Source organism: Bacillus rossius (assembly GCF_032445375.1).
Source record: "Bacillus rossius redtenbacheri isolate Brsri chromosome 9 unlocalized genomic scaffold, Brsri_v3 Brsri_v3_scf9_2, whole genome shotgun sequence".
NCBI lineage: Eukaryota > Metazoa > Arthropoda > Insecta > Phasmatodea > Bacillidae > Bacillus > Bacillus rossius.
The window spans coordinates 4,420,291-4,433,638 of NW_026962013.1; the positions used below are offsets into that span (position 1 = coordinate 4,420,291).

At 46.8% G+C, this 13,348-nt stretch overlaps 1 protein-coding gene across 2 annotated transcripts in view; it reads left to right on the top strand.

Annotated features, from left to right (window-relative positions):
* Positions 1-654: 654 nt before the first annotated feature.
* LOC134543025 (protein bowel) overlaps positions 655-13,348 on the top strand; it is a 63,057-nt gene continuing 50,363 nt past the window's right edge. The window contains exons 1-2 of one of the 2 annotated variants that reach the window (XM_063387716.1): positions 655-1,253; positions 7,135-7,936. In XM_063387716.1, coding sequence (XP_063243786.1) covers positions 7,143-7,936 — 794 coding nt within the window. In that variant the 5' untranslated portion in view covers positions 655-1,253; positions 7,135-7,142. Of the gene's footprint in view, positions 1,254-2,809; positions 3,207-7,134; positions 7,937-13,348 lie in introns of those variants that run through there. The other variant, XM_063387715.1, reaches the window with a different exon arrangement.

Consider the following 13,348-nt stretch of genomic DNA (forward strand, 5'->3'; position numbering starts at 1 on the left):
GGACTTTGAGCCAATGGAAAACCTTCAACCAAAAAAAAAGTATCGAATCGCAAGCGTCCCAGTTGACAGATGTCATGAGTCGATAGCCAATGAGCAGGTGGCATTTGCCTGAGTGTGTAGGGGGTTGTGGAGTCTATCCTAGAAGTCACTGAAAGCGCTAATTTTTCCAGTCTCTAGTGACGAGGGGGTAATCCACGTGGGTAGGGACCGGAAAAATTCACCTTTTCAATTACCTCTAGGATAGACTCCACGATACTCTATGTACTTGTTCAGATTACACCTGCTGATTGGCTACTGACTCGTGACACATGTTAACTGGGAAGCTTGTGATTCGATACTTCTTTCGTCGAACGTTTTTCATTGGTCCAGAGTCCTTCAGATAAACTGTGGCCCGATCACGGAAGCAGCAAAAAAGGCAAATGCATTTGGATTCTAGCCTATCGCGAAATGATCCCGCGAATTTTTCAGGTCTCTACAGGTGGGTAAGCCCGCCAGCGAGCGAGCCAGCGGCGCGGGCGCCGGTGCGAGTTGCGGTGTTGTAGCCGGCAGGCGCGCGAGAGAGCGGGGGCCCTGCCTCCCTGCCTGTGAAGTAGCCGGCAGCCGCGCACTCCAGTTGCCCGCTCCTCTCCCGCGCGCCTAGCCTCCTCCCTCAGTCGTGCGCCGAACTACCGCGAGGTAGCACTGCGGTCTGCGCGCTCCGCCAGGCGTCGCTCGTGACGTCAGCGTGCGTGCTCGCTCATGCTCAGCCGGGTCCGTGTGCGCGCGTGCGTGCGTGCCTCCGCGCTTCGCGTCGCGAGCCGGGGAAAATAGATCACGATGGAAAATCGCCTGCGTAAACATCCACACTGTCTCAAACTAGACATGAGCTGGTGGAAACACACATACTGCTTTGTTTTGTTGTTATCTGTAGCGTGAATGAATATTCAGTTCTCGGAATGGCAAAAATCATTTTGAACTAAAAAAAAAAAAAAAAAAAAGGGTGGAGTGAATTGGCCCGTAGTATATTTAAGTTGGTTTATCGTACAGTCTTGTGAACGTGTAAAAATAACAATTATTGATTGGTGTCTATAAGTGATTCTGTGCTGAGTGTCGTTTATACGTGATGTAACAAACGGCTAAGTTTTGGCCGTCCTGGGATTAAAAATGAAGTGACTTCTGCTTGATCGTGCAAGTTTTCCGCCGACGAGATCTAAATGAAAATAAATTCCATCGCGTCTGGATCGAACCTTTTTCGCGGAGGCGTTCGCTTCCCGGTAAGTTTCCTTTCTGCAACTGCAGGTGTTTTATTTGTTATGCTGGTTGTTTTTGCTCGTAGGTTGCCTGCCTGTTTCGAGCCGCCGCTGGTAACGCTGCTTATTTTTTTTTTTTCTTGAGTCGGCCTCGGCGTTGCCAACTGCAACAACGGTGGCACCAGCTACCTCTCCCATGTTTATTTATAAGCCTCTTGTCTCTCGCCTTCCACTTGCTTTGTGTACAGCCACCACGCCGCCGCTGCATTAGCATAGTCGAGTGCCGAGTAGGTCGCTCACCCCTTTGGGGCTTAACGCGGGGGAAACAGCGCGCCTTTTTTGCGCAGCCTGTACCGCTGGCGCGCGCGGCGCACGCCCCGCAAAGGGTTCACGCGCAGCGACAGCCATATTGAATTTTATTGCTCCTCGCTTTCCCTCCCGCCGCGGCATGGAAGCCATCTTGTTTCGGCAGGTGGGTCGCCCGACGAAGACAGAGAAAGTCTTTTTTTTTTTTTTTTGAGCGTGCGCGGGGGAAGAAAGGTGATGAAAAGCCATTCGCTGTCTCACGTCCAGGGCTTCGAGAGTTGGACGCTCATGTAGACATTTAAAAAATACAGCTCACTTCCTACCAACACAATTAAAATGTAGTAGTATTAATTATGTTAAAATTAATTCGTTGTAGGCTAAGATACATAATTATTTCTAAGATTGTTATAGTTCTTTGCCATAAACATATTGTGTGTTGACACTCGCAGGTAAACAAATGTAATAAATTAGAAACCTGTAAAATTCGCGATTTCAAATCCCTAAAGGATAGACTCCATGATCCTCTACGCACTCGTGCAAATTACATATGCTGATTGGTTACCGACTCGTAACACCTGTTGACTGGAATGATCGTGATTCGCTTATTCTTCTGTTAAAGATTTTTCATTGGCCCAGAGTCATTGAGATAAACTGTGGCCCAATCACTGAAGCAAAATAATGTCAAAAGTATTTGGACTCTATCCTATCGCGAAATGAATCCGCGAATTTTATAGGTCTCTAGTAATAATATATATTATTTGTTTCACTTGAGGTTTATTTAGCGTTGTTTTTTACTCAGATGACAATACCCGCGACACTGATTGTACTATTACTGCGACAGCTTCATAAAGTAATGCAGGTTAAACGTATTTTTGCCGCAAGTGCACCCACCATCTCATGCTTATGCAGACAAAGTAAATTAATTTTCAATTATGCTGCACTATCCAGTTTTATGCCTGCATCTTCGTTCGTTTTCGACTTATCTGCCACAGTATGCATACATTACACCGGGCAGTGCAGATATATGTTTTTTTTTTTTTAAATTTGCAGTCACAACAATCAGCGGTACTTTTCCTAATTTTCGGAGCTGGAAAAGGTATTAGGGTGTTTCCTTTTTCCTTCCTTTTCCCCCACGCTTGGGCCCTCTCCCCCCTCCTCTCTCTCTCTGACTCTCTCTCTGTCTCTCTCTCTGTCTCTCTCTGACTCTTTCTCTGTCTCTCTCTCTCTCTCTTGACTTTGACTGTGATGTCGGTGTGTCATTATTAGTAAGAAACGGGGACAGTAAGGTAATCTGGGTGGTCACTTCCTTACTACCCCACCTAATTTTTCTGAAACCAGTGATTTGGCCCAGCCAATGTCCAGCGTCTCAGCCACTGCCAACGTTCCTCTTATCTGCTGCCCTTACTAGTCCGAACAGCAAGTTATTCGGTCATATGTTTTGTCACGTGTCATCGTTAAAGATGATGCTTTGTCGTGGGAACATTCGACTGTTTGTTAGGCGCCAGTACACTTTGTCTGCGTGTGCAACATGGTTACCTTTTCCTTATCGGCTCTTATCGGCTAAGAGACTTGTTACGCGTTCAGGTCCGCCAATGAGGAAAGACAAACTGCAGTGCAGGACGCCGGTGGTTCGCCCTGAAACAACTACGTCACCAGGGTGTCCACATTATGGTAAGTCAGGAAAAATATAGAAAAGTAATGGAAGGTTAAAATGGCCCGGGAAAGTCAGGGGTTTTACTTGAAACTCTGTATCTACATGATCTACGCGTATCGAATAACTTGTAGATTTTCTAGTAAATTATATCCGCAATAGACTTATAAATAGAGACCGGAAGAAAACGCGGATTCATTTCGTGATAAACTGAAATTCAAACATGTGTATAATTCTGCTGGTTCTGCTATTGGCTCGCGGTTTAACTGGAGCTCTCTGGGCCAATCAGAGACTATCAATCAAAGAAGCGTCGAATCACAAGCTACCCAGTGGAGACGACTCATATTTAGTAACCAATGAACACGCGTGTTTACTTGAGAAGTGCAGAGGATAATGGAGGCTATCCTAGAGGTCATTGAATCCGCGAATTTTTCCGGTCCCTACTCATAAACAGGGTGAACTCAAGAATCAGAATAAACCTCGGAACTTCACCCGGTCCCGGGGATTTGCTTCCCCCCCCCCCCCCCCCTTGCGATGGCCCTCGTAATACCTGTAAAAAAACCTCTTGAAATCTTTATAATAAAAATAAAGTAATAACGTCCGGCATGCGTTGCAATGCCTCCATATTTTTTTTATTTGTAATTAGTTTGAAGTAGGTACGCATATACAAAGCATCTCTAACTATCTATCTCTCTATTTATATCTCTCTATTTACCTCTCTTTATCTTTTTCTATATTCTATATGCCACTCTATAAAAATGAAAATATTAAAAAGTTATATTTTTACATATATATTTTCATCTATATCTTTACCTGTCACAGGTGTGACAGAGGTAGGTATATGAAAACACGCAACGTTGTGTAAAAAATTTAAAGCAATCGGTCAATAAAGAATTTTCTGAGTTTAAGCTTTTGAACGAACGAACATTTATATGGATATCAAAAGTTTTGCATGACACTAGATTAAAATTTTCACCTTTGCGTGTGTTGACATCAGATACGTGATTACTGTGGTGCAGTAGCGGATCCAGAGGGGGGGCTAAGGGGCTCAAGCTCCCTCCAAAAGCATCTGGGTCCACTATTGTTTTAGTGTTTGCCTTGATAAAGCGTAGCCTCAGCTGGGTCAAGCCCCTCCCAAACCAAAATCCTGGATCCGCCACTGCCTTGACGCAGGGGGGGGGGGGGGGGTAGCGGTAGGTAAGGTGGGTCGGTCCGTGTATCCAATATGACTCATTATTCGACACCTGCATAATTCGTGTTATTTTTCTGGCTCTAGGATAATTTGCACACACTTGTACACAAATAAGTGGGTGTCCATTGGATCCTGGCAGGGTTTCATATGATTGGTCCGTTTTAATTTTGTGTTGTTTGTAAGTTTGTTCTCTTTTGGAGCATGTATAAACTACCATTGATTAGTAGAGACCGGAAAAATTCGCGGATTCATTTCGTGATAGGCTGAAATTCAAACATGTGTATAATTCTGCTATTGGCTCGCGGTTTAACTGGAGCTCTCTGGGCCAATGAGAGACTATCGACCAAAGAAGCGTCGAATCACAAGCTACCCAGTGGAGACGCCTCGCAATTTAGTAACCAATGAACACGCGTGTTTACTTGAGAAGTGCAGAGGATAATGGAGGTTATCCTAGAGGTAATTGAATCCGCGAATGTTTTCGGTCCCTACTTATTGTCTGACAAGTCTACTGACTGCTAGTCTTCAATACACTTTATTCTCTTCTGCTGTACATCTATTCCCCCACGGGCTTTCGCGCTTGACTGGCCAATGAGAATGCAGACTGTTCATGCTTTGCCTGCAAATAACTGTACCATGTAAAACCACTCTCGCATCCACAATAAAAGTACAAGTGGCAGTGTTTTGCAAATTATCATTGAACAAAGCATTTTTTTTTGGATGGATCACCATTTCTAGGACTTCATGTTACAATCAACTGGTTGGGATCATCCATGAAACAAACTGTTAGCAGCGCAGTGCTGATCTCGGTCTGGGCTATTGTTAGTCCGTCAGGGAAATAGCACAAACCTTCAGTGCCATTTGCGACAGCGAAGTTCCTTTTAGTTTGATGCAAGTATCGTTGTTCATCTAATCTCTACTTGTAGGTGAAAGATAAGATAGTAGGTACGCCTACGCCTGTTTACTCTTGTGGAACCTGTTTGCAGCCGTTTGTTCTTGCCGATGATATTTTTAAATGTGACGAGAAAATTCTTTTATCCGTGCGATCCGTATCGTATGAGACGCATGCTAGGAACAGGATTTGACAAACTTCCCAAAGACTTTATTCGTCGCTTAGGCCTGTAAATGTTGGTTAATGTGGCGCTGAGATATTCACACCACATACTTAGTATAGTACAAATAATACAACAGGGAACATCTAATATAACATATATTAATTCTCAGTTCATAAATAACAATTTTTCTCATACTAAGTTAAAATAAAGTGACAGGGTGATGGTTAATTACAATGAAGATATTCTATTTTTAATTTCGTTTTAAAACTAAAATCAATTTTAAAATATTCAGTTGACTTATCGCGAAAAAAAAAACTTTTTGTCAGAAATACCATTCTGTTAGTCACAAAAACAATAAAATAGTAAGTTATGTCACGAGAAATGGTTTGAATAGACAAAGAAAGGTTAATGAATTAAGAGTTAACGTCTCGTCGACGTTGAAGTCATTCCAGACGGAGGATGAAGTAATGGATACAGGTCGGAAAAATTCGTGGATTTCTTTCGTGATAAGCTAAAATTCAAATAATGGTATGTTTGTGATGTTTCTGCTATTGGTTAAATATTAATCTGAAGGACTCTTGAGTCAATTAGAGACCCTCAGTCAAAGTAGTATTTTCTAGGGACCGAAAAAAATCGCGGTTTCAATGACTGCTAGGATGAACTCCACAGCTCTATGTATACTCGGGAAAATTTCACCCACTCATTGGCTGCTGTCGTGTGAGACGTCCCAACGTAGTAGCCTGTGATTCGTTACAGATTAGGTTACGTGTTTCTTATTGGCCCAGAGTCCTGAAGATGAGTTGTGAGCCAATGTCAGAAGCAGCATTGGTGTATAACTATTTCAATTTTAGGATATCGCTAGAGACCCGTGAATTTCGCGGATTCAATGACCTACAGGATAGACTCCAATATCCTCTACACACTCGGGCAAATGCCAACTGTTCATTGGCTGTTGACTTGTGAGTCGTCTCGACTGGGTGGCCTGTGATTCGACATTTCTATGAGTGAGGGGTCGTCTAATTGGCCCCTCAGTCCTCCAGATTAACAAGGGAACCAATGACAGAAACAGCACTAAGGTATAATTATATGAATTTTAGCATAACACGAAATGAATACGCGAAATTCACGGGTCTCTAGATATCGAGAATTGAATCAACGATTTTTTTCGGGTCTCTAAGTATTACCTTTGAATATATATACTGTATAGAAGTCGCCAGCCCAGGTTAAAATTTCTAATACGGTTTTGAGGTAGTTGGTTAATTCACTGCCGCAATCGCCACCATCTCTAGGGCATCGACTTGTGGTGGTCCCTAGCGGACAAGTGTCGAACTCTTCAAACACCCCTTCCCCCTCCTGTTGAACGAGCTTGAGCTGCAGTGAATGATGGATGAGGGGTGCGGGGAATGACAGCGGGCGACAGTGCTGCATTCTAACGTGTAAATAACAACTAAGACGATACAGGGCATTACGGCAGCGCACTGCAGCGGTGAAGTTCCCAAGCTGCCCATCATACGCTTCTGAAAGACGTAGAGTAAATCCTATCCACTCGCGACTTCTATACAGTATATATATTGAAAGGGATTGCCCAGTTGAGACGGCTCTCAAGTCAGCAGCCAATGTACAGGTGGCGGGCTGCTCCAGCCCCAGCAGTGGAGAGACGCAGCCGGTGGAGGGCGTCTGGCTGACGGCGGTGTGTGCTTGCAGGGAGGGCCATGCCTGTAGAGGGCCCCGACCACGGGACCGGCCCCGGCCCCGAGGAGCCGCTGCAGCTGTCCCGCCCCCGCGCGCCGGAGCCCGCCGCCTCCTCCGCCGCCTCCGGCTACCACATGGGCCGCAGCGGCGCGCGCGCCTCCTTCGAGGCGTCGGCGCTGGCGTCCTACCACCAGCACCTGGCCGCCATCTCGCAGCACCACCGCGAGACCTCGGCCTTCGTGCCCGTCGTGCCGTCGCGCTTCGCGTCCTACCCGCTGCTGCTGGCGACCCCGCCCTCCGGCCCCCGGGACTCCGCCCCCAAGCCCGAGGACGGCGCGGCGCGCAAGCCCCCCGCCGCCGGCGGCTTCGACCTGGTGGCGCTCATGGCGGACAAGCGCAAGGAGCTGGCCCTGCGCGAGGAGGCGGCGTGCGTGGCCGCCGCCCACGCCGCCGCCGCGGCCATGCTGCTGCCGCACCACCGCCAGCCGCCGCCGCCGCCGCACCACGCCTACGGCCCGGCGCTGTTCGCGGCCGGCGCCGCCGCCCAGGGCGCCTTCCCGTTCCCCGGCGCCGGCGCGGCCATGTTCCCCGGCGGCGGCCACCCCCACCACGCGCACCTCGACCGCCGCCTGCTGCGCGCCCCCGGCCGCGCGTCCCGCCCCAAGAAGCAGTTCATCTGCAAGTTCTGCAACCGGCAGTTCACCAAGTCCTACAACCTGCTGATCCACGAGAGGACGCACACGGACGAGCGGCCCTACTCCTGCGACATCTGCGGCAAGGCGTTCCGGCGGCAGGACCACCTGCGGGACCACAGGTACACGCGCCTGCCCCTGTTTGCCCGTCACTAGAGAACGGAAAAATTTGCGGCTTCATTTCGCGATATGCTAAAATGCAAATAATTGTACCTATATGCAATTTCTGCCTTTGGTTCACTGTTAACCTGGAGGACTGGGCAAATTATAGACCCTCAGTCAAAGCAGTATCGAATCACGAGTCTCCCAATTGAGACACCTCACAAGTCAGCAGCCAATGAACTGTTGACGTTTGCACGAGCGTGCAGAGTATCTTGGGAGTCCATCCTGGAGGTCATTGAACCCGCGAATTTTTCCAGTCCCTACCCGTCACCCTCTCCTTCTGGCTGGAGGCTTCTCAGTGATGGGATAAGCTTTACTATGTTACTAGTTAGTTGTAATGCGCCAGTTTAAAAATGATGAATATAACCTATATAATTTTAATATAATATACATTGAATATTATTAAAACAATTCACTTTATTTTAATATTTTGCGAAAGCATGCTAGTAAGGAAGTGTGCATATTAGAGACTGGAAAAATTCGCGCTTTCAGTGACCTCCAGGATAGACTCCACAACCCCCTACACACTCAGGCAAATGCCGCCTGCTCATTGGCTATCGACTCATGACATCTGTCAACTGGGACGCTTGCGATTCGATACTTTTTTTGGTTGAAGGTTTTCCATTGGCTCAAAGTCCTTCAGACAAACTGTAAGCCAATCACAGAAGCAACATGAAGGTACAGTTTTTTGGATTCTAGCATAACGCGAAATTAATCTGCGTATTTTTCCGGTCCCTGGTGCATAGGTGTGTGTATAGTGGTATCTGTGGATTCTTACAGCGTTACAGTTTCAGTCAGTGAGTCAGTAATTAGCGTAATTATATTATTTTTATAGAAGGAATCTCGCCACTATAGTATGTAACTAATGTTAGACATCCTGTCGCTTAAATATATATTTTTCGAAGTTATTCTTCGATCTGAAACTTTGACCGCAAAGTAATACAGTACCTATTTTTTTTCAAGTATGAATTAGTGTAATTATTAGTTGAAGTTAATCGTGGACGAGAAAGTGGAAGGAAATATGTTTTGTATTCATGACCGCTGTAATTATGTAATGACGATGGGGCCGGTATGCTGGTCGCGAGAGCAATCTCGTGTCGGCCGATGGAACTATCTGCCTCCTCGCTGGCGACGTCTGCTTCATCCACAACTAGGGTTCTCTCTGGTCCGCTCGACCAATGGGAAATTGGAGAGTAATAGTTTATTTTGTTGATATTTTTAAGACAATTAATTATTGTCTATTGACAGTGTTATTACAGCTGTAGTCATTCTGAAAGAAAATTATTATATCACAGGAGAAACTATTTGTAGTAGTCGGCCACTACTATAACATGGCATTCCGTAAATTTATGTGCAATGCTGAAAAGTGAAAACATTTCGATATTAAATAATATAGAACTAATTTTGACAGAAAAAAAAAAGGATGAAAACAAGATTGCGTCTTTCAATCACGACTCCTTAGAAATATCAATGGAATATTATTAGGGACCGGAAAAATTCGCGGATCAATGACCTCTAGGATAGCCTCCATTATCCTCTGCACATCTCAAGTAAACACGCGTGTTCATTGGTTACTAAATTGTGAGTCGTCTCCACTAGGTAGCTTGTGATTCGACGCTTCTTTGGTCGATAGTCTCTCATTGGCTCGGGGGAGCTGAATTGTTGCCCCTTGGATGGGCAGCCCATCAGGATTTTTCTGACAGTGGTGTTTTTGGAAAGTTGTCTGAATTGTTGCCCCTTGGATGGGCAGCCCATCAGGATATTTCTGACAGTCGTAAGTTTAGGTTAGGTTAGGTTAGATTAGGTAAGGTAAGGTTAGGTTAGGTTAGGTTAGGTCACTTTAAGGTACATTTAGATATACTTTTAGCACACCAATCACAGTGATTTAGTTCGGATTCAAACGCGTCCTTAGTGGCTCGATCTAGATTTATTCGCCTGCCCCTATGTTCGATTTTTAGATTCTCAAAAAAAAAAAAAAACATTCATCAGTTGTATTCACGTGTTTAACTAAGGAAAGTACAATTTACTGGATATGTTGTCGTGGGTGAACTAGTTGTGTAACTAGTCCCGGTGGTTGTGAAGCGAGCGGTGATAGTGGTAACATCTCCCGGACAGGGGTCTCCTAACGTCGAAGCGCCGAGCTGTTAGCTGTAGCCGCGCTCACCACCCGGCGTCCCCCACCTTGTAATTAACCGCGCGCCGAGACATCGAGGTCCATGAATACATTACGTCAGACTATTTAATAAAAATGGATTTCGGCGCCCGGGGGGGGGGGGGGGGAAGAAGCCGTGGGAAAGGGGGGGGGGTATAATTGGGCAAGTTTTCTTCGGCCGTCTGAGAGCGCCTCCGAACATGTCCTGGACGCCCGTGCTTGACTGATTTGCATTTCACCGCTCAGCTCCCGCCTTTGTAACCGCCAGCCGCCATGGCCGCTGGACTCCCACTGATCAAGTTCCATGCAGCAATAATTTCTAGGGTCTGGAAAAATTCCGCGGGTTAAATGACCTCCATGATGGACTCCAAGATACTCTGCACATCTGGATAAATAATGCCCGGGCAAGAATCAGAAATTTTTTTACACTTTATTTTAAAGGAATTGTACTAATACGTGTGTGAAAACAGGTACGTACAGGATATCCCAATTTAATTAAATACAGTTTTTATTTATTAACTATTATTGACACTGTTAAATATGTTACAAACTTAATACGTCTGTCTGTATATTAATCACTCATTAAGTCCACTATTCACTCTCCCCCACTGTATCTCGGCTTGACAGTGGCTCTCCCTACTGCTGGTCTATTACCGCGAACCTCTGTCCCAGCACACTGCCTTGCACCACTCACTCGTCCGTCGCACACAGCACAGTCCACATGCACCGGTCTCAGCTCACGAGGCCCGTCGCTACCCAAGAGGTCACTCGCCCGCTTCACTCCACTTCCCCGGAGGCTGGCGTCGCCTTTTTTATACTCCTGGCTCCCCTTCTGGAATGATCTCCCACCCAGGGCCGCAACTAGTCTCTCTGGCACCCGGAGCATGAATGGATTCATGCCCCCCCCCCCTCTTTTTTGCACATACCACACCAATAGAGCGGGGGGTCCGGGGGCCCCCCCACGGGAAAAAAATGGTGCTATTCAAGCTTATTCCATACCTACATGTAACAGTTTCTGTGCTACTGTAACTTCCATGCATGAACCCACTATATCTATAAAGTAGTCCGTATAATCACTAGACTTGTTCATTAAATATGTTGAGACGTTATATTGTAAATCAGATTAGACATTCCTGGCATGCAAGTTAAAAAAACTTTCTACCAGTTACCAGTTGTAGTAGGAATTACAATGCAAGCGATTTCGTATGCCCCGCTTGCCCCCCTTAGTTGCGGCCCTGCTCCCACCTCTTGGAAGTGCGGCATGGTCTGGGTCGACCCGACACCCGAACGTCCTAGTCACGCCACTCCGCGCGGCGGGCTCCGGAGGCGCACAGAATCCTCCAGAAAGACGGAGAGTTCCCTCAGAATCATCCAGAAGGACGGAGAGTTCCCTCAGAATCCTCCAGAAGGACGGAGAGTTCGACGACAAAGCGGCAAGAAGGGTGGGGAGGGTAGCGAGGTGTCCCTTGCTAATCCGACGAGGAATGTGTCGCGTTAATGGAACGCACCCCACCCGGGGGCTAACGACTGGCCCCTGCCTCGCGGCTCGGCTAGGAGAGAAGTAAGTGAATCCAGGTAGAGCCAATCACCGACGATAAAAATAAATTTTTCACGCTAAGAAATCAACCGAAGGGAAAGTTAACATGCGTCGAGCACAACTACGACTTTGAATTCTACCCTGAGGCTAGACGAATCCGCGAAATTTTCCCTTGTCTGCATCCGTGATGCGCGATAGACACGGTGAACACGACCTCACTCTTCCAGCTCTGGAAGCCGACTGAATGGTCACAACTTGTTCAGACCTGACACCGACAATCTCAAAGGATCAGGCTATCGGGCTTATCACTTCAAATAGATGTAGCGTCAGCAGTTGCTGCTATGAAAATCAATTCACGGTCTTTTTTTTTTTAGCACACCTCGTAAATTAATGCAAATACAGAAAAATAACAAAGTAACGAGCGATAAATGTTAAAACCAGAAACTTAAAAAAAGATGTTTCGTTATTAGTATATTATTTAGTAAAAATTGTATGTATCCCAAATCTACTTTTATGTGTTTGAAAAGTGTGTTCACATATTGCTGGTCAGAGGTCACGGGATAATCATTTGGTAGTTTATATAGTTACTTATTATAACGCTACAAACACGTGTTGCGCACAACGCGAAATTCCATTGGCAGAGGTTAACAGCAAGATATCAATTGTAAACCTATATCGTGTAATGAAATAGCCCGTAGTAAATCGCGAACCCAGCTGAAGCACGCAGACACAGAGCGAGACGGCGTGCACCGCGCCTGAGCGCCTGAGCGCCTGAGCGCCTGAGCGCCTGAGCCGCGTGACTCAGCGGCGAGCGGCGGTCCAGGCGAGCGGCGGTCCAGAGTGGCCGGGCGGCATTCCAGCGCGTAAAGAATGGGATCATCGCAGCCGGCTGCGGCGGTACACTCGCTGCCGCCGCAACTGGACCCGCGTCCGGTGGCGCGTACCTGGCCACTGGCTGCTTGACCGCGCTACCTGACTACAGTACCTGGCCACAGTACTTGGACACACTACCTGACTAAAGTACCTGGCTTTAGTACCTGGCCACAGTACCTGGACACACTACCTGACTAAAGTACCTGGCTTTAGTACCTGGCCACAGTACCTGGACACACTACCTGGCTAAAGTACCTGGCTTTAGTACCTGGCCACAGTACTTGGACACACTACCTGACTAAAGTACCTGGTTTTAGTACCTGGCCACAGTACTTGGACACACTACCTGACTAAAGTACCTGGTTTTAGTACGTGGCCACAGTACCTGGACACACTACCTGACTAAAGTACCTGGTTTTAGTACCTGGCCACTGTACCTGGACACACTACCTGACTAAAGTACCTGGCTTTAGTACCTGGCCACAGTACCCGTTCTTAGTACTTGGTAACAGTTCCTGTTCTTAGGACCTGGTGACAATACCCGGTAACATTACCTGGCTTCACTACCTGGCCACACTACCTGACTTTAGTATCTGGCCGTAGTACTTGGTCACAGTACCTGGCTTTAGTACCTGGCCACAGTACCTGGACACACTACCTGACTAAAGTACCTGGCTTTAGTACCTGGCCACAGTACCTGGACACACTACCTGGCTAAAGTACCTGGCTTTAGTACCTGGCCACAGTACCTGGACACACTACCTGGCTAAAGTACCTGGCTTTAGTACCTGGCCACTGTACCTGGACACA